The sequence below is a fragment of the Cryptococcus neoformans genome, chromosome 2 (genome assembly GCF_000149385.1).
Source record: "Cryptococcus neoformans var. neoformans B-3501A chromosome 2, whole genome shotgun sequence".
Lineage (NCBI taxonomy): Eukaryota > Fungi > Basidiomycota > Tremellomycetes > Tremellales > Cryptococcaceae > Cryptococcus > Cryptococcus deneoformans.
Window position 1 is genome coordinate 107,303 of NC_009178.1, and position 25,198 is coordinate 132,500.

General features: G+C 48.1%; 11 protein-coding genes across 11 annotated transcripts in view; 6 read left to right on the forward strand and 5 right to left on the reverse strand.

The window, feature by feature from the left end:
* Positions 1–328: 328 nt before the first annotated feature.
* Positions 329–1,602, forward strand: CNBB0360 (hypothetical protein; the record flags this gene model as incomplete). The annotated part of the gene is made up of 3 exons (XM_772369.1): positions 329–1,123; positions 1,186–1,276; positions 1,352–1,602. The coding sequence occupies 3 exons, from the start codon at positions 329–331 to the stop codon at positions 1,600–1,602; spliced, it is 1,137 nt and encodes a 378-aa protein (XP_777462.1).
* Positions 1,603–2,223: 621 nt separating this feature from the next.
* CNBB0370 (hypothetical protein) lies at positions 2,224–3,515 on the reverse strand (the record flags this gene model as incomplete). The annotated part of the gene is made up of 4 exons (XM_772370.1): positions 2,224–2,519; positions 2,602–2,642; positions 2,699–2,883; positions 3,018–3,515. 4 exons carry the CDS (start codon positions 3,513–3,515, stop codon positions 2,224–2,226), a joined length of 1,020 nt encoding a protein of 339 aa, XP_777463.1.
* Positions 3,516–4,134: 619 nt separating this feature from the next.
* On the forward strand, positions 4,135–5,697 carry CNBB0380 (hypothetical protein; the record flags this gene model as incomplete). Its single annotated transcript, XM_772371.1, has 8 exons — positions 4,135–4,164; positions 4,243–4,311; positions 4,360–4,426; positions 4,489–4,807; positions 4,912–5,004; positions 5,078–5,401; positions 5,463–5,616; positions 5,665–5,697. The coding sequence occupies 8 exons, from the start codon at positions 4,135–4,137 to the stop codon at positions 5,695–5,697; spliced, it is 1,089 nt and encodes a 362-aa protein (XP_777464.1).
* A 201-nt stretch (positions 5,698–5,898) lies between these two features.
* Positions 5,899–6,693, reverse strand: CNBB0390 (hypothetical protein; the record flags this gene model as incomplete). The annotated part of the gene is made up of 5 exons (XM_772372.1): positions 5,899–5,911; positions 5,976–6,258; positions 6,317–6,400; positions 6,448–6,534; positions 6,681–6,693. 5 exons carry the CDS (start codon positions 6,691–6,693, stop codon positions 5,899–5,901), a joined length of 480 nt encoding a protein of 159 aa, XP_777465.1.
* Positions 6,694–7,020: 327 nt separating this feature from the next.
* Positions 7,021–7,809, forward strand: CNBB0400 (hypothetical protein; the record flags this gene model as incomplete). The annotated part of the gene is made up of 2 exons (XM_772373.1): positions 7,021–7,165; positions 7,247–7,809. The coding sequence occupies 2 exons, from the start codon at positions 7,021–7,023 to the stop codon at positions 7,807–7,809; spliced, it is 708 nt and encodes a 235-aa protein (XP_777466.1).
* A 712-nt stretch (positions 7,810–8,521) lies between these two features.
* Positions 8,522–11,216, forward strand: CNBB0410 (hypothetical protein; the record flags this gene model as incomplete). The annotated part of the gene is made up of 8 exons (XM_772374.1): positions 8,522–8,779; positions 8,865–9,044; positions 9,110–9,285; positions 9,348–9,591; positions 9,654–9,852; positions 9,916–10,576; positions 10,639–10,767; positions 10,844–11,216. The coding sequence occupies 8 exons, from the start codon at positions 8,522–8,524 to the stop codon at positions 11,214–11,216; spliced, it is 2,220 nt and encodes a 739-aa protein (XP_777467.1).
* Positions 11,217–11,434: 218 nt separating this feature from the next.
* Positions 11,435–16,714, reverse strand: CNBB0420 (hypothetical protein; the record flags this gene model as incomplete). The annotated part of the gene is made up of 15 exons (XM_772375.1): positions 11,435–11,558; positions 11,632–11,768; positions 11,846–12,001; positions 12,075–12,523; positions 12,584–12,659; positions 12,720–12,837; positions 12,895–13,028; positions 13,095–13,677; positions 13,731–13,791; positions 13,925–14,334; positions 14,394–14,410; positions 14,458–15,732; positions 15,786–16,106; positions 16,176–16,349; positions 16,469–16,714. The coding sequence occupies 15 exons, from the start codon at positions 16,712–16,714 to the stop codon at positions 11,435–11,437; spliced, it is 4,281 nt and encodes a 1,426-aa protein (XP_777468.1).
* A 365-nt stretch (positions 16,715–17,079) lies between these two features.
* On the forward strand, positions 17,080–17,863 carry CNBB0430 (hypothetical protein; the record flags this gene model as incomplete). Its single annotated transcript, XM_772376.1, has 5 exons — positions 17,080–17,160; positions 17,242–17,266; positions 17,357–17,498; positions 17,634–17,710; positions 17,814–17,863. 5 exons carry the CDS (start codon positions 17,080–17,082, stop codon positions 17,861–17,863), a joined length of 375 nt encoding a protein of 124 aa, XP_777469.1.
* Positions 17,864–18,411: 548 nt separating this feature from the next.
* Positions 18,412–20,776, reverse strand: CNBB0440 (hypothetical protein; the record flags this gene model as incomplete). The annotated part of the gene is made up of 4 exons (XM_772377.1): positions 18,412–18,750; positions 18,878–19,090; positions 19,185–20,340; positions 20,412–20,776. The coding sequence occupies 4 exons, from the start codon at positions 20,774–20,776 to the stop codon at positions 18,412–18,414; spliced, it is 2,073 nt and encodes a 690-aa protein (XP_777470.1).
* Positions 20,777–21,098: 322 nt separating this feature from the next.
* CNBB0450 (hypothetical protein) lies at positions 21,099–22,761 on the forward strand (the record flags this gene model as incomplete). Its single annotated transcript, XM_772378.1, has 5 exons — positions 21,099–21,114; positions 21,165–21,491; positions 21,555–21,753; positions 21,811–22,688; positions 22,751–22,761. The coding sequence occupies 5 exons, from the start codon at positions 21,099–21,101 to the stop codon at positions 22,759–22,761; spliced, it is 1,431 nt and encodes a 476-aa protein (XP_777471.1).
* A 173-nt stretch (positions 22,762–22,934) lies between these two features.
* CNBB0460 (hypothetical protein) overlaps positions 22,935–25,198 on the reverse strand; it is a gene marked incomplete at both ends in the record, with an annotated part of 3,056 nt that continues 792 nt past the window's right edge. Inside the window, 5 exons of the mRNA XM_772379.1 lie at positions 22,935–23,193; positions 23,256–23,574; positions 23,638–24,411; positions 24,475–24,780; positions 24,842–25,198. The exon at positions 24,842–25,198 is cut by the window's right edge and continues 581 nt beyond it. Coding sequence (XP_777472.1) covers positions 22,935–23,193; positions 23,256–23,574; positions 23,638–24,411; positions 24,475–24,780; positions 24,842–25,198 — 2,015 coding nt within the window. The remainder of the gene's footprint in view (positions 23,194–23,255; positions 23,575–23,637; positions 24,412–24,474; positions 24,781–24,841) is intronic.

Below are 25,198 nucleotides of genomic sequence, written 5' to 3' on the forward strand. Positions count from 1 at the left end.
TGAAATATACAAGTACGCCTGTTTCACGAGTATTTCTTCAACCTCTTCTCGTTATAACATCTTCCATCGCAAGGGGACGCCTGTGCTGGCATCGACATCTGTATACGTCCAACTGCTGTTGTCCAAGACGAGCTTTCCACCAGTCTCCAGTTCCAGCCACGAAGTGGGCGATACACGGTCTGTCCCGAATTAGCCATCACCGATCAACGGCTTCCAGCGAGCGCGCTCAGACTTGTGCACGCCTGCCTTTCCTGTATTCCTTTGGTGTCGCCCTTCACTGCCGAATATACACCAAAACGCACGCTTAGAACAGTCATACTTCTACATTATGCACTTTGACGAACCTATATCACCACGCTCGCAACCTTCCAATCTCCCTGGATTCGAATCTCGCAGAGCCTTCAGCTTGCCTTCCATCACCATGCCTTTCAACAACTACGGTAATAACAACGCTCCTCTCCTCCCGCTGACCCGTCACTCCTTCTCTGGTCCTTCCTCACGGCGCTCAGCTGCGCGAAGACTATCATACGGCATCAAGAACCGGGCATCTCAATATCCCTATTCCGTCACTATTGGTGGTATCCTCACCCTCGCCCTCTTCTTCTTTGTCTACACTAGTCCTGGCTCCGATCTTGGTCGGTACAATTCTGCCGCTTCAAGATTACACATTAGGACCCCCAATGAAGATATATTACCCCTACCCACATCAGAACGCGTGATACACCGTCCAGATTCAAAAATGGACAACGGCGTCATGCTTTTAACAGTAGACGAAAACGAGTTAATAGCAGAAGACGACTTGTTCTGGGATACTTATACCGAAGCCGAACCTCTCTCAGCAGAGGAAGCTGCTGCCGAAGCTGAACTTCAAGCACACAAGCAAAATGTTCAAGCACAGAATGTAGCTCAGTCACTAAGGGCGTTGGTCTGGTGGTTGGCTGAAGGTGGAGTTTTGCCGAATGATTTCGAGGTGCCGAGCAAGTCCCATTTGAAGAAGATTGGGTCATCAGGCTTTGAAAAGTTGTTATCATCGATTGACGCTGGGGAAGGGGATGAAATCATATTTGAAGACGGGTGGGCAGACTTTGCGAATAAAAGGTATAGAATCGTCGTTTTCTCCAAGGTGAGTTCAGTCTTTTTTTCGTCTTTTGCTCATGTATAATGCTGACGGATGGATCATTCTAGACATACTGCCCGTACTCTAAGAATGCCAAATCCATTCTTGGCAAGTACCATCTTTCTCCCGCACCATTCATCATCGAACTTAACCAACGATGTAAGTCCCCATCCACCTCCACCCAATTGCCATAAGCTAACCTGTCCTTTTTTCTCCTTCCTTCTTCGGATATAGCCGATATGGAAGCCCTCCAAGGGCTCTTACAACGTTTCACCAACCGCCGAACCGTCCCCAACGTCCTCCTCGACTTTATCTGTATTGGCGGTTCCGACGATATCACGCTCTTGCATTCCGAAGGCGGATTGCATCGCAAATTCGAAGAGATGGGTGCTTTCCCCGGGTTGGTCAGGCGAGCAACAAGCTTGCTGCCTGACTCTGAGGAGAATAGGAGGGATGAGTTCGAAGATCATGAGGATCGATCATGAAGTGCACGCAAAAAACAACGCACTCAAAAGAGGCCAGCCAGGAATCAAGAATCATTAGGTCCAAAACACTATTTGGTCGGATCGTCATAACGTTGTCATTATAGATTGGTATTTATCCCGGGGTGTAGAGTGAGCATGTGGCGTACGGTTTAGCGGATCCTGTATACTGTGCGAGGTACAAACATAGTTAGTCAATCTAGTCAATCCATTCACTGATTCAAGAACTCATATTAATTTGAAGCGATAATCTTTAGTTTAGTTCCTCTTTCCATGTTTCATTAAGTCTTCACAATTCGGAGCACAACCCACCATATGCAGCATTATTACAAGTGACTTTGGTTTCTTGCTTCAAAAGTCAAGGGATACGGAAAGTCAATGTCAAGTTTGAAAAAGGGGCTTCACATGTCCATACTTCCCTCAGATTTTTTATAGTAATGATTGAGAAGTACGAATACTAGTATTTTACCACCTGGATCGACCACCTCTCATCATCCTCATAAATCCACCTCTCTTCAAAGCCATAGCGGCCCCCAAACCATAGATAATCCCACCCAAATGCCCCGCAGAGTCAGTTCCCGAATTGGGTCTCTGGACAGCAGAGTAAAAATCCCACTACATCCATTACATCGCGTCAGCAACTTCATAATTTAAAAAAAAACTCCAGCTCGAAAAATCCAGAGAACCGGAACAGCAAAAAACCAGGAAAGCGAAAAAGGGACTTACAGCAAAGATACCACCAATAGCAACCCATACAGGCATAGGGATGACGAAGAACATCAACACCTGAGAATTAGGGAATAGAGCACCATAGTACGCGAGACATGCGTAAATAGCGCCAGAAGCGCCTTCACTACCCCACCACCTGTGTCGGGAGAAGCGGTGGTAACCGAGCGAGACGAGGGAGGAGAATACACCGGCTACAATATGATTATATAATTATGAAAGGGGTTTCGTTATTAACACTGGGTTTGGGGAAAAGGAACGAGGAAGGAAGCTTACCTCCCAGATAAAGGCCAAGGAACGAGGCGGAGCCCATAATTCTAACAAAGCGGATCAACTTATGTATCCCTATGGTGAAATGCAAATTGGAACTTACGAAGCGGCTGCAGGGGCCAAAAAGTAAAGACCCAAACAATTGACAAAGATATGTGTACCATTACTATGGGAAAAGGCGCTCGTCACCAGCGTCCATCTGGAAGTAGTCTCGTCAGCTAAATGGACGTGCTCTAGGTGGCTCATCAGAGGAGAGATACACCTACATTCTCCCGGAAAAGACGTTGACTTCATTTAAGATAAAATTGTTTCTTAAAAAATATAAGAGTGAAGGATCACGGAATCGTTGCTATCAATCTCGGAAATCAGCTTTGGACTCGTCCAAACCATCGAGCTTTGATCAGCTATATGTGACGACTCACAGCGGAGGAGAGAGCATATTGCCAAAGCAAAAACACAGCTCCATTGATACCGATCAGCCCATATACAAGCGTCATGGTCGGTATCCTATCGATCCTTCTCCTAAGCCTTGTGAACCACGCCCAAGGTCCTTGGGGTCCACCACCCCCCGAACCATAACCATTACCACCCGACCGACCTCCCCGTGGGAAGTAAGTTGATCTGATGAGAGAGTTGGTTGAAGAAGTGAATGATCTCTTGGTGAGAAGGCTGGATAGGGGGGGAGATTGAGGCAAAGGAGAAGATCGGGTGGTGAAAGGGGAGGAAGTGAGGAGTGATCGGCTGGGTCCGGCAGTGCGAGGGATGAATGGCGTAAAGAAGGCGTGTGAGGGTCTGATAGTGGCCATAGAAACTGGTTGAACCCTTGGAAATGAATGCGAGAGTCCGAACGCCGCTCTTAATGCCATTTTGTTGAACGTTATCGGGGGTGTATAGAGCGAAGAAGATGAAAAAGGACGCATATGAATCGTATCGCATTATTGGGTATAAGTAGGAAATGGCAAGTTACTAAATGCAGACGTCATCATTTCAGGTTTAAATTCCCGCGTATCTCATTCGCCATGGGCCTTTTGTTGGTGAGAACATCTCTCATCGGTCTAATGCTCAACAAAGAAGGCAAGGCTTTATGGAGTACACAGCTTTTTACCATTTCCCTGGTCAATGCCAAAGTGTCAAGTTCATGAAAAAATCGGAGGGACAAGAGAGCTAGAGCGTCGTGAAGTCTCGTATTCATTCGTCGTTCGTGAGAATGGTGTTGTTCGTAATCAAGGGGGGTAACTGATAGAAACTAAGGACCATCCACACTGCTACCCATCCTAATAAGAGCATGCCCCGTGGCAAACTGGAAAATTAAGAGATTGGAAGAAGATACAGCATGAGTATTCTTCTTCGCGACGGAGCTGAATTCCAAGTGCAAGCCAATGTTCCAGCGACATAACTTTTATCCCGTCGCGTCGATACGCGTTTGTACTTTCAGCTTACGCGATCTTCATCAATCTTTGCTTCTTTTGAGGCTTCTTCTTTTTATATTAAGGCTTTCCAGTCTATTCACTCGCCTAGTTGAATAGACGAGCTGTAAACATGACACAACCAAATAATGCTCATCTTCCGGTTGGTATCTTTTTCAACGCCTGCCACCACATTGATATCTTTTGGACGATTCCTTGAGCTGATTTTCCATCTTCATAGGTCTTTGTGGCTGAGATGGAAGATGTTCGACCATTTGCGAAACTCTTGCGTAGTATTGGGCTCAAACATGTGCGCGTTGCAGATGTTCACCTCAAACCAGACTCTGACGGATCGTAGAACGCTATATTGGACGCAACAGACAACTTAGTCACAGTCACTGTCGAGGACGCTCGGACACTTTGCGGTACGCCGCTTTGATTCTGTACCATATGAGGCGGGAAAAACTAACTGCAATTGGTGCAACAGCTGCCTCTTACATCCCATCGCACATCTTCTCCTCATGGACATTCCGTAGAACTGATTTCCCAGCCACATTCGAATTCTCCCTTGACTCTCTTCTTCAGTGCCTAAACATCTTTGGTAACGCCGGTTCGTCAGGGAAGGAGAACATTTCAAATCTGAGAAGTAAGCGGCGCTGGGCTGGGGAAGCGGAAAACCCTACAGGGGAAGGGAGTGGAAGTGGGGGCGGAGCGGATGAAGACCGGAGGTGGGCGAAAGAGAGGAAGGGGATGACGGGTATGCGGATGGAGTGGATGGGTCCAGGGTACGAGCTGAACCTCCTCTTGTCCGTTCGATTCCTTCCTTCTTTTCGGACCGTTTGTACGCTCTTGCTGATAGGGGTTGTGTCTGTCCTTGTTTGTGTTCCGTGCTTGTATTTTGGTGATATAGGCGAGACGAATCCAAAGGTCCCACGACGACATGCGCTTTACGTACCCTCGACCCGGAAGAAATTCTCAATCCAATATTTGACCAAAATGAGCGGTATGTTCATCTCTCCCCTTCCTTTATTGAATTTCATCTCAAAATTAATCGTCATGCCTGGCCAACCCAATAGTGCGCTATACGTCATCATGCGTTCCGACTGGTTGCGCGACGCCCTCCTTGACCTCCCACCTTCATCATCCCGCATAACACTCAGCGCCATCCCACCCCGCGCTCATGGAAGAGGTCATGATGGTGATGGTGGTAATGATTCCCCCGAGCGCGAGATGAACGCCGATGTAACAACCTCTACCATACGGACAGGAAGACGGATCGATGAAATGGGACAGTTCAGTATACAAGCTGAAGGAGATTTTGGGAGTGTCGAGTTGGATTATCCGAATGATAAAGAGGTGATGCAGAGGTTTATCTGTGTAGACGAGGGGATTTCTTTCAGGTCGGTTCTAGATCTTCTCATTGTAATGTGTTTGCTTGTTTCTGATGAGAAAGGAGAATAGCTATCATTCTGCGCATTTCGCGCATCTCTCGAGAGCTTTGCAGAATTCAATCAAAGTGTGTCTGGAGATTCAGTCTGATGGATTTCTTTCTGCGCAGATTATGATGGCGGAAGGCGAAGAACTTGGCGAGCATGGAGGGTTGCTGCACTACAAGGTACGTCCTCTGTGGCAGCCCCTAGTATAGGTGCTAACTTTAGGAAAGATGCAGGCATTGGAAGACGAGATTTTAAGTTAGGCCGAACATTTATTTATGTTGTGTGTAACAGTACTATTAGGACATGTCATCACCATCAACTCATACTACATATAACCCTCTCGCAGCGCTTATCTGACGATCAATTCATAAGACACAGGCAACGAGCATTGGATAGATACAAATATTGAAAATTCCCACTTGCAGGGGATTCAAGTTGCTTCGTCCCTAAAAGGCTCTGGCTTAGTAACCGTGGCTAAGACGCATAAAAAATCAGCAACTCGTTCAACAAATCAATTCGTATCGCAGAGTATACTCACACAACGATAAGGTCCTTGGCCTCCTTCTGAGCGACGATCCCCGAGTCAATGAGGAACTGCTTGGCGGCGACCCTCTGGTCACCTTGCAGCTGCAAAACGTCACCGTGGTTTTTGGCGACGGGGGCAGGAGAGTCTTCCTCGCCAGAGTCAACTTCGGGCTTGACAACGGTACCGTTGCAGGCAAACTCCTTCTTCATCGCTTTGAGAATCTTGGAGTGGTTGTACTTGCTGGGGATACCCTGCACAGTGGTAAGGGTCTTTCGACCGTTACGCTGTTGGAGACCTGCGTAGCGGTTAGGATATCTAGAGCTGCAAGATGTGAGAGAGATGTGGCGACTCACGGATGTGAATCTTGTCATTTTTGGAGCCGACGGCCTTTTCGATAGAGGGAGTGTCGTTCAAGTCGTTAACGGGAGCAAACGGGTCTATTAAGGACGTTAGGTCCGTCCTTACAAACAGATTGTTTTCTTACCAAAAGCAGGACCGAGGTTCTCAACCCCAGCTGTAGCCGCAGGGGCCTTTGTCTTCTTGGTAGTGGCGTCCACCTTGCTCTGGGTAACTTTCAAGACAATTTATCAGCCTTTGCCTTTCCGTTTCGCCACAATCACATAATCGCTCTTTTCCCACTGATCAATTGCGGAAACACAATATTTTGAAAAGCGGCGAAAATGTTCCAATGCGCGAGATCTGCGATCAAATACGCACCTGTAGTGCTCATTCAACTAAGTAATGTAGGTCGCTTGTTCGAGAAAATGTGTTTGAAAGCCAGAAAGATGAGTGGTGAGTGAGAACGGGAAAAGAAGAGAAAGAGATTCGATATGTAAATCAAGTCACGGCTTTAATGACAACTGATATGAATGGAGACCGTCAGCGCTGATTATGGCGGCGTTTTCGGCGATTGTTCCAGGTGGCGTTCGCCACCCACAGCTTATTTTGAGTTTCAAAGCTGGCCTCCACCGACGGCGAACGAAGGATTTCGAGAGGCTTCTCGGAATGACAACCAGAAAAAGTTGGTCAAAGACAACGCAAGTAGTACTTGGCAACAATGCCCAGAGTTACAAAGAAACAGAAAGAGTCAGGTAAGGCGCCAAAGCCTAAGCCGAGAGCCAGGTCGGCTCCGAACGCAAGTGCAAAGCAGGGATTCAAGACTGCACCATCTCGTGCACCCAAAGATGCTTACCTCGGTAAAGGTGTGTATTCCATTTTACGCGTCTTGACGCGGTATATCCTCTCTGCTCAAATCCTGGCTAACACCGAATATGAATCCGCAGCTAAGAAGATCAAGACCGACTTGATTCAACGTGCCAAAGTCAAAAAACAATACGCCAAAGTCCTTCGCGCTGAAGGGATGGAGAGTGAGCGACTAGGTGACGGTTCTAGGCGACGCAATGAACGGGAAGAAAGCGATAACAAACTCAAGGGGAAGACAGGAAGCTTTAAGGGGAAGGAAAGGCGGGAGAGGGAAGAGAGAGGGGAAGAGGATCCGGATACGGCTCGGATTCGTGCCCGTGCCGGCCCTTCCTCTTCTTCCTCTTCTTTCTCTCGTCCCAACAAGCCATTCAACAAGTCTTACAACAATAAGCCTTACGACAAAACTACTCGGAAGTCTCGAGTCGAGGAAGCACCCCCTAAACCCAAAGTCCGCGCTCTTTCGCCGTCTCCTCGCCCTTCCGCTCCTTCCTCTGAACCGAAACCATCCTTAAGAACATTGAAGAAAGAAGGTTTTTCAAAATATCATCGGGCGAAGGATGCAACGGGTTTATCAAAAGGGAGAGGTCAGCCGAATATGGGCGCTAGGATGGGGGTGTTGTTGGAGAAGATCAAGAGGATGTGAAGAGTGCATCAGATAGATGGCTGGCAAGCAATTGTACGATAAGTGGATATGCGAGCATGGGATCATGCAGTGTTGTATGACATTGACTAGTTCCGGCCGAGACGAAATCAAAGCTTTTCATAGTGCAAGACATCACTTTCATGTTCCTTCGCACTGTTTATGCTCATAACAAAACGTAAACACTCTTGGCCAGATGGATGTTTGAAGCTTATGTGTTAATTCATCAAAGACAACGAAGATAAAGCCACATGTATTAACGCAGGCTATTCAAGCTTTCTCGGATTTCTTGGTATACTTCTCAATGCTCTCATCTCGCACGCAAATATCCTCTGTCTTTCGTTAGAAGATAATATTAGCAAAGTACGCTCGGCCACATGATGGAAGTGTCGAAATATGAACCTTCTCTCGAAACAAACAAGGGGCGAAAAGGTAGCTTTTCACGAATCTGTAGCTTTGGCAGGGATGATAGATATCCAGCCGACCGGGTCTGTCCACATACTAGTCTTAAATATGTACTAGAAATGCAATCCCATAAAATGGACGGGTGCTCTCTTGTGCAAGCAAAGTGGGGGATTAGATACAAGCAAAACAAAGTTCGTCGCGAACGCGCTCGACGCGTAAATTGAATTCAGGTTCTTCATGAGATATCCTTCAATTTCATCTCTATCCCCTCTTTCATCCTTACTTTTCGCACCAACCCAAACAAGCAACAATGGAAGAAGGCCGTATCTGGTCCGTTGGCGTCCTCGAAGGTGCAGAGCAGCAAAACGCCCCCTCTGAAATTGAACGACTCTTCTACGACTTTCTTCATGGGTTCCGTATTGAAGACCAATGGACGTACCGCGACGCTCTCCGATCCGCCTTGCTTTTGAAACACCACACTTTGGAAGTTGATTTGAGAGATCTTGTGGCATGGAATGAAGAGTTGGCGCAGAAAGTGCAGGAGAAACCCGGAGAAATGATTCCTCTAGTGAGTTTTTTTTTCTTATTTTGAATATCGCTTGCTCTTTACGTATTTTTATACGTATCCAAAGTACTGATGAAGTTCAAAATAGTTGGAAGCTGCACTCTTGAAATACGCCCGTGATTTAGTTCGTCCGACCAGTGAAGCAGACAGGGAACGAGAACGCGAGCGAGCTCAGAATGGTCAGCCCAGTTTGGCCGCTGAGGAGGTGCCTGATATGCAGGTGGCCATCAAGTCTGGCATGAACCTCTTACAATTCCGACAACTCAATGTAAGTGCTTCTTATCTCTTGATACCATCCGATAAATATCTATTTAACTAATTTGATATTTACAGGCGAACACCCTGACCACCCTCGTCAGGTTACCAGGGATTGTAATCAACGCTTCTCAACTCACATCCCGAGCGACCGAACTCGCTCTCCAATGTAAAGGCTGTCGAAGTGTCAAGCACGTCAAAGTCTCTGGCGCTATCGGTGGTGAACGTGCCGCTCTTCCTCGACGATGTGATGCGTAAGATTCATAGCCTTTCCTGCTGTCACTACCAAAACTAACGAGGAACTGTTACTACACAGCGAACCCGTAGAAGGCCAACGCAAAGATTGTCCCCTTGACCCCTATGTCATCCTCCATGACCGGTGCCGCTTTGTTGACCAGCAGAACATCAAGCTCCAAGAAGCACCCGATATGGTCCCTGTTGGTGAATTGCCCCGCCACATGATGCTTCATGCCGAGAGGAACTTGACCGGTAAGGTTGTTCCAGGATCTAGAATCATTGCAACCGGTATCTACTCAACTTTTGCTCCCAACCACAAGAGTGTAAGCGATTCATTTGTTATGCATTTAATAAATACAGGTTGCTAATATGATACTGTGTTCAGCAAAAGACATCAGGCGCACCTGCACTTCGTCAACCTTACCTTCGAGTGCTTGGTATCGAGCTTGACAGTTCTGCTGCCAGCTCTGGAACCCGTGTCTTCACTCCCGAAGAAGAGGAGGAATTCCAGCAACTCGCTAGGAGCGATGACTTGTATGAACGGTTCGCGAACAGTGTCGCCCCTAGTATCTACGGAAACCTTGGTAAGCACATAATCAAATGTTGGCCGTGGAAACTGTACTGATCTTCCTTTCTGCTCTTTTTAGACATCAAAAAAGCCGTGACTTGTCTTTTAATGGGTGGAAGCAAAAAGATTTTACCGGACGGTATGCGCCTTCGAGGTGACATCAACGTCCTCCTCCTCGGTGACCCCGGTACTGCCAAATCCCAACTCTTGAAATTCGTCGAAAAAGTCTCCCCTATCAGCGTCTATACATCAGGCAAAGGTTCCTCCGCTGCCGGTCTGACCGCTTCCGTCCAACGTGATCCCGTTACTAGGGAATTCTTTCTCGAAGGCGGTGCCATGGTTCTCGCCGACGGAGGAGTGGTATGTATCGACGAGTTTGACAAGATGCGGGATGAAGATCGAGTGGCTATCCATGAAGCCATGGAGCAACAAACCATTTCTATCGCCAAAGCTGGTATCACCACGATTCTCAACTCTCGAACCTCGGTTCTGGCGGCTGCCAATCCCGTGTTTGGGCGGTATGATGATATGAAATCCCCCGGTGAGAATATTGATTTCCAAACAACCATCCTTTCTCGATTCGATATGATTTTCATCATTAAAGATGAGCACAACGAACAGAGAGATAGGACGATTGCCAAGCATGTGATGAATATCCATATGAACAGGCAGACGGAGAATGAGGCAGTAGGAGAGATTGATATCGAAAAGATGAAGAGATATATTGGATACTGCAAGTCGTGAGTTAATTCTTCCCTCCTTTCAATCAAAATCATTGTGCTGATGTTGGGATTAAAATTAGGCGATGCGCACCGAATTTGAGCGGAGAAGCAGCGGAGATGCTCAGCTCTCACTTTGTCAGTCTGCGAAAGGAAGTTGCCCAAGTTGAGCGAGATAACGACGAGCGAAGCTCTATCCCCATGACTGTCCGGTAAGTCCTTCTTTCTTCCAAGTCGCTTGTGGGATACGCGTACAAGTGCTAAGACCAAATTCCATCCTTCTCATAGTCAACTCGAAGCCATTATCCGAATCTCCGAATCCCTTGCCAAAATCACGCTCTCCCCTCGCGTGCTTCCTCACCACGTTGAAGAAGCTATCCGCCTATTCAAATTCTCCACCATGCACGCCGTTTCTGTCGGTTCGGGCGTCGAGGGTCTCTCCCGTACAGAGCTCAACGAGGAGATTGACAGGATCGAAAAGGAATTGAAGAGGAGATTACCGATTGGGTACTCTACGAGTTATCAAAGTTTAGTGAGAGAGTTTGTTTCCGGCCAAGGGTACTCGCAACATGCGTTGGAGAGGTGTCTGTACATCCTGGAGAAGAGGGAAGTTGTCAAGTATACTGGCATGAGGAGGGTTGTGCAGAGGATAGGTGTCTAGAGAGGGCTGAAACGCGAAGCTATGCTTTTTTCCCTTCGAGAATGTTTTCCTTTGTGTCTTGGGTTCGGATTAATCTTTTCATGTTTTCTTATACTTTGTAAGTTTGTTAATATATGGTAATGCATAAACCCTTGACCCGTTCTCAAAATTTGTCGGTCACTTGTACAGTGAATGCAAGATTGATGCAAGATTATGTAAAAAATGCTACTTGAAGTCTACTACATGGACAATCCGTCCCGCTGCAGCAATGCCAACATTGCCTGCACTACCTCCTCGTGACCAGTCAAATCTGCGGCATGAGGCGACTCGATTTGCTCAGATAACTGCGCGTCAAGAAGCCGTCTGTTGAACAGTGTACGTCAGTATCTCCAACAGATGTTTAGACACAGTGAACAAGGTGAAGTGAATGACATACCTCAATTGAGAACACAAAACACCTATACGCGTGTTTGCTCGTATCTTGACATGACCGTCTGTACCAAGCATAATACCTCCAGCCCAATGGTTGATTGTGATATTTCCTCCGAAGAGCAAAAGCCCGTAAAGCGGCACCTTCAGTTTTCGTTCATTAGCATTACTCATTCGACTCTCCTAGAGCCAGCAAGGTAATGAAAACAAAGGTGGCTTACTTCTGTGGCATCTCTCAAAAAAACTTTGCTTGTCTCATTCTTCGAGAAGTAAGTCAGATATCCGGATTTGAAACCGGATTCTGTAAATAAGATAGAGCTGGGATGAATGAATACACGACCAGATTGATCGTAGAGTTTGACCTCTTTTGCTTCGTGCTATTCATGAACAATCGTGGATCAGCATCCTAATTAGAAGGGACGTGATTGTTTGGCTGGTGACTCTACTTACATCCTTTTGCACTGTTCCCTGCTGCACTCTCTCAAACTGAGCTTTCGGCATGGCAATCTTGACAACTCGCGGATAAAGACCGCCGACGACAACTCCTTTCACGAGGTTGTCCACCTTGGCGTTCACATTATATTTGGCGAGCTCTGCCGCGCTTGACGAAGAGGACATGAACCCGAGAGAAGAAAGGGCGGAAAGGAAGTCGGATCGAAGGGAGGTAATATCTCGAAGTGTGGTGGGAGAGATAAAATTTTGTTCGCAGAATTGCCTGACCGCACCGTGACTACCGCCCTTCTTCCTCACGTCTATACAGGCATCGTACGCTCTCACATCGGTGAGCAGATCAGATCTTGCCCAAGCAAAAGACTCTCGGGCTTTCTTTGCTTCGTCACGCTTGTCGATAGGGGAGGTGAAAAGAGGTTTTGATGACAGCAAGGCCGCAATTGTGAGAACTGGGACCAGCTGGATCAGCCCCAGGTATTTCTAAATGGGCTAAGTAGAAGTTGACTCACTCGGGTCCAGGCACTTGAAGATAGTACCAAGAATAAGCATCTTTGCAAGACGCAAGTCTACAGGAATGGCGCTCATCTACAAATGCACGACGTCAGCCACCCAAACACGCGACAGGATGATGATGCTTTAACTCACATGTCTACCGAGAGCGGTAAGACGACTCTTGTGATCTTCTCCTTCAACCGCACCAAGATCCTGAAGTGTCTGCCATGCAGCATTGATGGCATCCAACTTCGGCGGATCGATCGCCTTGCTATTGTGATCCCGTAGCATGAGAAGCTAATCGCTGTGAATGACAATTGAGACGTACCTCAAAAACGCCTTCACATCCGTATCCTCATTCATAGCCTTGACTTGTAAGAATAATGCCTCTAAAGGTGTTCTAAGAATTTCGGGAACGGGGAATCGGGGCATGCTGTTATTTTCAGTTTGTCGGGTATAAAGCTTGTAACACTCCAATGTTTGTCAGCTGCCACGTTCAAAGTCTTGATGGGAAGACATTTAACTTACCTCTCCCGGTTGTGTTCGACCTGCACGACCTCTTCTCTGCCTACCCGACGCTCGACTGGTCCAGCATTCAACCAGCTTTTGCATCCCATTCCCAGCTTCATACTGCGTCTCTTTAACTTTCCCTCCATCAACCACGTAAATCACGTCGGGGATGGTAACAGACGTCTCCGCAACGTTTGTGGCCACGACAATTTTTCGCTTGGGTTTAGTAGGGAGGAAGACCCTTCGTTGTTCAGCACTTGAGAGATTTGCATGGAGGGGCATAATTTCTACTGATCCCAGGGAGGTTGTTTGGAGTTCACTGATGCACTGACGAATTTCCATCACACCTGGCATGAAGATCAAGATGGCACCGTCGGGAGAGGTGGCATTGTTGATGATGTGCTTAACGACAGCAGCCACAAGCGAATAGTCAATACGATCTGAGGCAGAGAGAATCTCCAAGGCGCGCTGAGAATCGGGGGAAAGACTGAGTTTGGCAAATTGGGCGCGAATTGACGCTTTTTGTTCTTCAGATGGGCGGGGCCCAAAACGAGAAGGTGTAGGAGAGTAGTGTAAGTCGGATATGATGTCTTCGAGGTAGCTAATAACAGCCGTGTAAGTTAGGCCATTGAGATGGAAGGGATTGTTACTTACTAGTCCTTCACTGGATGGGTGAAACCTGGGATCTTCAAGCTGGGACATCCACCGAAATAGTCTATCGACAAATTAGTATGCTTCTTTGGACGGATGTCAAATTACTGACCAATAAAGATTTGTTCTAAAGTACGTCACATTGTTAGCCACCTTGCGAGCGTTCATTACCTAGCCGCCGACGCCCTTAGACTCACCATTGATAGTAGCAGACATCAAAATAACCTTGATCGTCTTATTCCTCTCCAGCAAATCCCTCAATAAACAAATCAACAAATCCGTATCCACTCCTCTTTCATGCGCTTCATCCACAACCACATGACTGACCCCTTTCAAATCAGGGTCCCCACTGCCCAACCGTCTGAGTACGACACCAGTTGTGCAGAACAAGAGACTCGTATCTGGCCCTGCTCGCCGTTCGCCACGGATTGCGTAACCCACTGTACCCGCCACAGGGGATTTATCAAGGTCTTCCATACGTTCTTGGGCGACACGGGAGGCAACACCCATCGCGGCTACACGACGAGGTTGGGTGACGATGATATTGGCGGAAGCGCCACGGCCAGCAGATATTTCGTCGTCAAGGATGAATTGAGGGAGTTGAGTACTGCGAATTGCTTATCAGTTGATGAAAGATGATACTACACACGGTCATTCTCAAATTACCTTTTACCACAACCAGTCTTGTAGATTATCAGCACACTTCTTTCGATTAGGTTAAATAACTCACTTCACCAACGACAACCAAAACTCTATTATCCTTCAGAGCCCCTGTGATATTATCCTTTTCCTTCCACGCAGGTAAACTCATCCTGTCACTCATCATCTTCTCATATTCGGGATGATCCAACATCTCTTGCCTCTTCCTCTTCACTCTCTCTTCATCCTCCTTCGTTGGGGCTCTTTTCTCACCCCTTTCTTTCTGAGACCTTTGTCTCTTCTTCTGTTGCATATCCTTCTCTGCCCGCGGTATGACCTCCTCCACTTTCGGTACAAGATACTTTGTAACCTCTCCTACATCCGGAGGGTTCTCCACCACTTTGGCTAAGGTGGTCTCGAGATATTCTACCATACTCAACACTGCTCCTCCCCATCCACTTTCGAGGACAGAACGGAGATCATGCCTCTCCGGATCGCGGAATTGTCTTAAAAGCTGGGAGTGAAGGTGGAGGCGGATGTATGCTGGAAGAGTGTCGGAAGTAAGGTAGAATGCTGGTGCGCAGGTAGGGTAGGAGGCGGAGGGGTAAGGGGAGGCTTCATCGAAGATGATGTGTAACGCAAGGGTATCATTCCCGCCTGTGGTCTCTTGCCCGATGTGGATGGTAAAAGAGATAGCCGACGTTTCTTCATACCGTTCACCCAAAACAGCTTGGAGAGCCAAGATCTCTTCTTCCCTGTGTTGCTGCCTCTCTTCCCTCTCCTTTCCATCTCCCGTCCACCCATCTCCATATTCTTCTGCACCCCATCCATCTTCTCCTGATTCCCAGCCGCATAACCGTCTACCCAGAATATCCAGCGCTACAGATTCACGTTCCTCGGTTTCCAACACTTTTTCCACCGCTTTCCTTGGAAATCCGGCTTGCTTCACCAACTTGTCAGTTAACCATCCCTTGACGAGCGCATCTTTCCCGCCGGCCTTTGCGCTGGCTCCAGTAATAAAATCCGCCGAACTTGAAGAAGGTCGATATCTTCCAGGTAAATCGTCTTCTGGTACATGTAGCAGTAACCATTCGATAGCAGCTTCCAGAGGGGATAAAATACTTAGGGAGAGTACGAGAGGGTCGTTAGTCGAAGAAGAAGAAGAGGATTTGAGTCTTGCAGTCGCGGAGGAAACAGCGGACAAACAGGAAGCGATGTGCGAAGGCCGGAACGCGAGGGTAGTGAGCTGTGTTTGGAGGGTAGATAGGTCAAGAGCAGGAGTTGAGATGCCAGATGGAGCGGTTGATACGGTTGATGCAGCATCTCTGCTGGCTTCCAGTACAGCAGATGGGAATTGCTGCATCATCTGCAAATAAACATTCAGCTCCACGCCCTGTGAAGATATATCTTGTTGCTTACCTTTCTCACCGTTCCTTCGACCATTTCCCTCAATGAAGCTGCCATTTTCACCTCTGGTGCATTATCCCACCCACGTCCTCCGCTTCCCCTTGCCTCCTTTGCCTTCGCACTTTCTCCCGAGGGACCAACTTCTTTGTCTTTCTCCTCCTTTTGTTTTCGCTTCTCTTGTCGATCTGATACCTCTTTCTTCGCAGCAAAAGGATCTGGATTGTACTCCCAAGCCCTGTGAGCTGGGGCGGCAGCTTTTTCGGCAGTCAGTTCTGACCAGTACGGCCGTATAGATGGAGGGAGAGTCATGGACATTGGGAGATGCGAGCAGAACTAAGATGCATATTGCATGAGTTATCCATGCTATATACAAGCAAGCAGTTACCATGATGTTAGACCTACTCTGAATAATGCATAAGTTGCGGCATAATGCTTGGCCTCAGCGGCAGACTCAATCCTCAACGGTTGATGAGGAATCAATCGCACTTCGTCGAGGTTGTAGATATTCTTGCTGGTCCGCTTCCTGAGCGTCACCGAGCCGGTGTATGTTTGCGGATCCGATCCTCTATTTTGAAACTGCAGATATTTGCGGCAACAAGCAGATAATGCATATCAGCTAATCAGTCTCTAAGATTTACGTTTGAGAAACGACCACAATCGATCAGGGCTTTTTCGAAAAGCTTTTTCACACTTACACTCTCCACCACAGGTTTCTCCCAGCCCATTTTTTGACATTTTTCATTCAATATCGTTACAGGCGACTTGTACCCGGCCGGGAAAAGAGGTGGCGGCCTAGGAGTGCCGTCTTTAAAAGTCCCAAACGGTGCATTATCGGGCGTTGAAGATTTAGCATCTTTTTCCTTATCTTTGGGCGCTGGCTTTGAAGAGTTGCCGGCGTTTCCTGAGCGGACTACGTTTGCAGGCCGTCGTTTGGGAGCCATGCTTGGTTTCTGGGAAGCCAGAAATCGATAGTAATGATAAAAATGCACGTTAATAGAACGAATGCAACTCGAGAAACAGAAGAAACAAGTTCCACGCCATCATTTCTCTATCAGGTGAAGTCACCCGAGACCGGTCAGAGGCTGCGAAACGAAAAATACAAAAGTTAAGCAAACACCCACATAGCCACCACGCCTTTCGATCCTTCGCTCTTTCCTCTGGGCGTATTCGATAGCACTATATTCTTTCATTCCACACATATATCCACACATCCACCTCTTTTCCTACCCCCAGACCCACAGCTAGCTACCCATAACTCCTCAACTCTTGAAGTCCGGCAGCAAAAACTAGCAAACTCACGAACAAAATGGCCAACCTTGGTGTTCCCGTCAAGCTCCTCCACGAGTCTTTGGGTCATATTATCACTGTCGAATTGAAAACTGGCGAGGTGGGTAGTCATTTCTTTATCTGTCGAAATCATATGGCTCGCCCTTCTTGTTGCTAACAATAGCGTCTGTCGTTGCTGTAGATGTACCGAGGAAAGTTGATGGAGGGTACGTCCCGTTGTCTTACCTCTCCAGATCACTTGACACCGATGCTAATCTGCTCATCTTGCCCTGTGTTTTGCCATTCTGCCGCTCCAGCCGAAGACACTCTTAACATTGCTCTCCGTGAAATAACCGTCACCGCGCGAGACGGCCGTGTATCCCAACTCGAACAAGTGTACATCCGTGGTAGTATGATCCGATTCATAATCGTTCCCGATTTGCTTGCCCAGGCGCCTATGTACGTGTCTTCATCTCAATTCCGCTCCTAAAGATTCCCTTTTAGTCTTCCCATTCGCTATCTCCAGATAGTACAAGTAGTCGGGATGCTTTTTGTGAAAGGTCTAAGGCTGATTATGGCCCTGCTTGACAATAGGTTCAAGAGGATCGGTCCTAATGCTATGCGAGGAAGAGGTATTGGTGCTGCCCGAGGACGAGCTACCATCCAGCGAGGTAAGTCATCAACCCCTTGTCTTCCCTCTCTATCCCATAGCAGCATAAGAGGAAGGATCAGAGAGCTAACCCACGGTGTGTGTTTTGTATTTCTCTTTTTTAGCAAACGCCCGACGTGGAACGACAAGGACAAACCAAGGTGTCAGGCGTTAAGACCGCTTGCTTTTTTCGGTCTGTTGGGTTTTGGTTTAGTAGGATGGATGGATGGGTGCAGTGCGGGTTTTTTATTTGGAGGTTGCCAAGAATGGATCATGCGTATGGTGGGATGGGGATGTGCACGGCGTGGATTGGAGGCGGGGCAATTTACTAGACGTCTGGGCTCGGGGTTGAGGCGGTAAGAGCAAAAAAGAGCATGTCTGGCGTCTTCCAGACGGTGTACCATGGGCATGAAATTAAGAATATCGTGTTCTTACTGCCTCCTCAAATTCGTCTGTCTGCTGCTTTTTGACATTCTGTCGGTCTAACATCATCTCAGGATCAATAACCAATGTAAAGATTAGATGGCATCATCTGACACTATGATACTGCAGAAAGTATACGCTTGCGCTGAACGCGTAAACGTAAAGCCAAAACCCCAAAATCAATGATTACTGGCTAACCAGCGATAAAGAGAAAAAAAATACTGTTATATATTAAATTACTCATCTTTACCGGAATTGGTTCACTTTTGCGGGGTCTTATATTGGCGCCCCCCGGGCGCCTCACAATCTCTCCATCTCCTTATTGATAATCATCAACAGATTCTTCGCACTCTCATTATCTCCACTAAGCTTCAACAACTCTTGCAAATCCGATTGCGCCTCCTTCCATCTCCCCATTCCCTTCCTCGCCAGCGCCCGCTGATACAGTGCTTTCTGGTTCTTCGGATCTCTAGCCAGCAAGTGGGTACAGTCAATCTCGGCGTGGCTGTGCAGGGAGAGGTTGTTGTATGCTATCGCGCGGTTGGAGTAGTAGACGGTCTTTTTAGGATCGAGCGAGATGGCGCGGGTGTAATGCCGGACGGCTTCGGAGTGACGTTTATCTTGGGATTGGTCGTTACCCTATGGTTTTTCGTCCATTAAAATTGTTGGTCAGCTCTAATTTCATCATGCCAAACCATAGCCTGCGGCCAAACAGAGGGATAACAAGAAGTAGGAGGGGCAAATGGAAGACACAAATCGAACCAACCTTTTTCCTCTCCTTTCCACCAAACTCCTCCGCCCATTTATCCATACATGATTTCCAAGCCTTCACTTCCTCGGCATTGTACTGTCTCTCCATTGCGGGTTCTGCTAATCGGCGATAAAGCGCGACGGGGTGCATACGCAAGAGTTCTTCAATATCGGAGGGGTAGTCGGGGTGGGAGAAGGGGGATGCAGCCATGGCTATTTGGTGGAGAAGCTACAAGTGAAGAGTTAGCTTTATGTCCAGAGCCATGTTCAAGGAGAGCAGGCTCAGGTTGATTGCGGAAAAGGAAGGCGCAAGATAGACAAACCTTGACAAAATGTCTAAACGTCAACACAATGGCAGTATTCCTCTCAGACGCTGTCGCCTCAGTCCACTCCTTCGGCAAGTAAACGGTCGGCTTTTTCCCATCTTTGTCATTTTGCTTTTGAGCTTTCGCCGTTGCCGCCGTCGCCCCCGTGACACCATTGGGTACGACCACTCGTCTCATTTTACCTCGACCTTTGACTTTTGCCAGTTTTACATTCTTATTCTGCGCGGCGTTCATGTTCATATTTACCTTGCCCCCTGCTCCTTCCCCTGTAGGGTGTTGTCCACCATCATTCCACTCCTCCCCCGCACTCTGAGGCAACTTTACGCCTTCCAACGCGACAGGCGAATTTGTCGACGGTCCGTACCGACCTTCTACCGCTGGATCCGTCGCGCCAAGCTCTTTCAATCTCCATCGAAGATGTTCCTCCACCGCGAGGACGTCTGTCATTTGTGGATGCGGGAATATTTGAGGTGGTTTCAGGGGTTTACCTCCTCCTCCCCCTTCTCCTATTCCTCCTTCGGCATTTCCGTTTGGGGCTAGTGCTCCTGGTCTGGGTACTTGAGCATAACCTTTACCTGGCGGTAAAATACTTTGAGAAGGAGCTTTACGACGAAGAGAATCTTGTCTTGCACGGGCATGAGCTTCAGTCTCAATCCCGCCCAACCACCCTTTAGCTGCTGGTGTATTGAGTAACTCGTGTGGGAGAAGACTGATAGGTCCACGACGCATGATGGCGAAGAGGTGGAAACACACCATACAACTCGTCAACTGACAAAGACACGCTCCATGATCATCCTCTTCTTCCGGGATACCGTGTTGGAAAGACAAATTGTGGAAACAGACACCGTCCCGGAAGATGGGTGCTGCAGCGGGTTGCGGTGGAAGTGGGAAAGGCGATGGTCTGGCACCGTTGTTGGAGATGGTATTCATGCTCGGCCCCGGCTCTGTACGGGTCCGTGGTCTGTCACCAGAGAGACAGAGCTCGAGTTCTTCAAACAGGATATGCAACATTTGAGATTGGAAGAGATGGTCGAGAGATTGACCGCCAAACACGATATTTCGTCGTAAGAAGGACGGTGTAGCGCCAGTCATGATGAGGTTGATAATGAGATCAGGAAGGGTATGTGTGAATACTTGATGGAAAGCTTCTTGCCTGAAAATGGAAGGTCAGCAAAACTAGCCAGCAGATAATCATCTCGCCCATGACCAAACAAAAGCACGTACCAGCACTGCTCGACCCAGCAGTCATACTCTTTCCTCAAAACCATCCCCATATCCGTCACGAACCCGTCTATATCTTGGTCCCTAAACCTTCCCAGTCTTTCACCTGCATGCATATTTCGTTCCTGCCATGCGCGTCCCTCTGGGCACCTCACGATTCCGACACCTGCGCCATTTGGTGGGAATCCATTTGGACTGTGCTTCTCCTTAGGATTTATAACAGGCTCCTGGTGTCGTGGAACAAGCTGAACAGCCGGCAGCTGAGGTGGCGGAGCCGGATGCCGGTAAGCATCTGCTGCTTGGGCGAGGAGCTGCGGTGGAAGAGTGAACGACGAGGGTAGATTTTGGGCGTTATCCGACTTTGACATAGATGTGGGCCTGTTGGGCTGTTTGGAATGTTTTTGGTATGTATTCGTAGCTCTTTACCAGGGTAGTCCGATGACAATGTCTTTGAGAAGCGGTCTAAAGTGTCAAGGGCTGCTGAGAGTCGAAGAAACTGGGGAATAAATGTTTTATTGGAGGTTGTCTGAATTTTATCGGGAACGACGAGATTGCACAAAGAAACGGCGGGCGTCACCGTCTTCACCCATATCTAAATTACGTAACAAAGCTTGTGGCATAATAAACTCGCCCTTACAATCCTACTCTCCTCTTTCCATCGCCATATATTATACATCCACCGCGAAAAACATGGTATACAACGGCGGTGAGTATGTTGGGATGGAGTGGGGATAGCAGTGCTAACATATGGATCAGACGAGGTCTCTGCCCTTGTGCTCGACTTTGGGTCTTACACAACTAGAGCGGGTTACGCCGGTGAAGATTGTCCACGCGTGGTTTGCCCTTCATTCTACGGCTATACCAATGATCCATCATCGTCAGGATCCAACGGAAACTCAGTTGGAGAAAATGGAGCGAATAAGGAGAATGGAGAGGATGTGACAATGGCAGAACCTGTCCCTGAAGGAGCAGAAGAACAGAGCAAAAAGAAGGGTAGCGGACGAAAGTACTATGTTGGAGAAGATGGCGTTAGCGTATGGAGGCCGGGAATGGAAGTTGGTAACTTTATGCTGGATGGTGTCGGTACGTGACAGGTGAACTTTGGCTCTCAGAAGACATATATTGACTCTTTTTTCAAACTACAAGTGAACGATCCCGAACCTGCATCCGCTTTGCTGCACCATATCCTGCACGAACGTCTCGGTGTCAACCCGGAAGAGCACCCTATTATGATCACCGAGCCAGCTTGGAACACGCCTAAAGCGCGACAGGTCATGACGGAGATGGCCTTTGAGGGCGAGAAAATGCCGGCGTTGTACTTTGGTTCGTCAGGTGTTCTGTCGGCGTACGTTTCTTTCCCTCATTCCTAAAGCCAGTAGCGTAACTAACCGCTCGGAAATAGATTCGCTGCCGGAAAGCCAACCGCTCTGGTCCTTGATGTCGGCTATGCCACCAGCAGCGCTGTACCTATTGTTGACGGTTACGCTCTCCGAGCAGGCACTATGCACCAGCCTCTCGCTTCTCAACTCATCGTATCTCAGTTACAAAATCACTTCACCTCTCCTACCCCTACCCGTTCCCCTCTCTCCCTCCTCCCTCGTCAGCTCATCAAGCAACGCGACCCGTCCTCTGACCCTGGGATCATCCCCAAACCCATCTTGAGGGACGACCGCGCGCCACATACAACCACTTCATGGAAACTCTGGGCTGAGAACAATGTTGTCGAGGGGTACAAGGAGGCCTGCACCGAAATTGTAAACTATAAAGGATTCGATTTCCAAACTGCTGGTGATTTGCCTCAAGTTCTGTACGAGTTCCCTGATGGGTACCATCAATACTTCGGCGAAGAACGATACCGCTTCACCGAGATGCTTTTCGACCCTGAACGTTACTACAACCAATCCATCCCACCTCCTCCCACTCTCCAAAAAGTACTCACGACAGAACATTCTCGATCCTTACGTGACCTCGTCTCCCTCTCCCAGCTCGTGCACGATAGTGTCATGGCTTGTGATGTCGATGTTCGGGCGAGCTTGTTGCAGAATATCGTCGTGGTCGGTAACACCGCCTTGACGAGGGGTTTAATCGAGAGATTGGACGTAGAATTGGCAGCGACGATGCCTAGTCAGAAGATCAAGATTCATTCGCCGACGATTCCGTTTGAGCGCAAGTATGCTTCTTGGGTTGGAGGTTCGATTTTGGCAAGTTTGGGGACGTTCCATCAGTTATGGGTCACAAAGGAGGAGTATGAGGAGCATGGGATGTCTATCGTTCATCAAAGTAAGTATTATTTCCTTCTTTTCCTGCATTGATGTGTGGTTGGTGGCTAATTGTGCTTTTAGGATGCAAGTAAGAGTTTGTCTGTGGATGAGATATAAGTTGGGCCTTGGTCTAGAAAATGCAATCTGTTATGGTAGACAGTAATACACAGCCATTATTCCAAATGGTTCCCAAGTAAATATGTAAATATACAACTGTCGTAGTAAGCAGCTTTAATCAACTTTTGAATATCTAATAGATATTCTATCAAGGATGAGAGGAACTCATGGCACCGCTTTCTCTCCATCGACCCGATTCCTTCAATTTCACCTCCCTTTCTTTTGCCAACCTCTCAATCTCCTCTTTCCGTGGATGCTCCCCAAACATCTGTATCATCTCTTGCATTAGTTGCTGGCTGCTGTGAAAAATCCAAATATCAGGTGTGGCCAATTGCCACATTCTCTCGAGTGCTGCATTTTCAAAGTGTTTAGTCCCAAGCGTAGATATTGCCTCGATGACATAGCCCCTGCAATTAGTAATGCGTTAGTTTTATGCCTCGCATTTGTAGTCCGAGGTGTGAACACTCACTGGCAAGTGTTAAGCTTAATACTTTTCTCTACCGCAATCCGCTCAAACGTCTTTCCCTCCAAAAACGCGGTGAGCGATTTCATCTTTGCTGGCGGAGGAGGTTTCACTCCAGATGGGGTATATATCACCTTCCCTCGAAGGACAACGCTTCCCCCGTTTCTAGCTCCACCATCCTTGCTTCTTCCCCACGAGCTAGAATCTGAACCTGTGCTCGTCCGACTTTTTGACCTCGACGGACCCGGACCCATGGCTGATAGTATCTGCGCTGGCGTTCTTTGCCCCATCTGCCTCGCTCTCTCTCTGGCAGCATTAGAAGATCCTGTAGGAGGCAGGAGATGCGGTAAGTGCTGCTGAATAGCCGCATACATAGGGTTAGACGTACCCATTTGGAAGGAACCCACGGATCCATAAGTAGAGTCATAGGATTCGAATTCATCGTCTTCTTCGTCAGCGCCGTACAAGAAGGGATGAGCATTGCCAGTTATGTTTGCACAGGGGCGGATGTTGGAATGAATGATACGGGTCGAAGGCTGAGCGTGGGGCAAGGGTTGATTTTGAGCAGGCGCTTGGGTTGGTGTGGAGGCTGTGGACGGAAGCTGAGATAAAGCTGGGCATGACAACTGAGTAAGTGGCGCAGTTACGGCTTGTTTAACAGATACGGGTTTTTGATTAGAATATTCAGGCCCTGTGATTTGGACATGTCTCCCAACATTGGGTGACGCGCACGTGGATTGTAGCTGTGTCGTAGGTTGTTGTGACTGGGGCTGATTTTGTGACTGAACCACAGCTTGAGCATCAGGTCGTGCTTGGGATTGGCTTTGAGCATGATTTGCTGTCGTCGCCGTTTGAAGAGCAACCGGCGGCTGAGCCTGCGATTGGCTACTCTGCCTTTGATTTGATATCCTCCCTGGCTCCATAGCTTGTGACGGTAACCCACAGGGCATGGTAACAGCCGGTTTCAAAACTCTATTGACAGATACGCTCTCTCCAGTAGCTGCTGCCATCGTCACAGAAGTGGCTAATGGAGCTATTCTTTCAGGCTGACTTATGACAGAGGATGACCAACTATCAAAGTCAAGAGGGACGTTCCTCTCTTCGGCGAGCTTTCTGAGGGCGTTGAATATTTGTATAGAGACAAAAACGTCGTTGGCGGCGTCTATAATGTAGCTGAATGTCAGCCACAGAAGCTATAGCTGAAAAATCAGGCTAGACGACTTACACGCTTTCTGCACCTCATTCAGCTCTCCTGCCCAATCGCCCCTTCTAATTTTCGTATCCTTATCTAACTCCTTCCCCAGATACGCTCTACAAAGCGTCGCAAGTTTGATCAACCTTGATCCATGGCCAGCTCTTTGTGGATCTATAGCGTGCGCCATCCGAGATAGTTCATACAGCCCGGCGGGTCCACCTTGTCGGAAGTGATGGGGAAAATCGCGGACGAGTTTCCGGCCGTCACCCATAGATTGGACGCCGAGTTTATAGATTTTAGGGTCACGTACAAGTTCAGCGACCTTTGCCGGAAGGTCTACAATTGTACTATCAGTAAAAGGTGGGACACCTGAGGTACGAAGGTCGGAATAACTGACCCATTTTATCTTGAAGATGTATCAGGACGATCATCTTCTCATCACATAATTGCACCAAAGCAGTGGGGTACTGCTGGAAATCGTACCTCCCTGTGCTCGCATCCCACACCTTGTTATACGACGTTGCCCATTCCAGATCGAATCCTAAAATGGGTCCTTTCAGACAAGCAACCAGATCTTCCGCTTCCGACATTGACCGGGTGTACACCACCATAGGAGGTCGAGGGTAAGTCTTGTAGTCGAAGAGTGGTAACGAGGGATCCGGATTATCGGGAAGATTGAACACATAAACAGGTGGAGCCTCCGGCTCATGGTTATCTGGTACTAAAGGAATGGCGGCTGGCTCATCAACTAGAC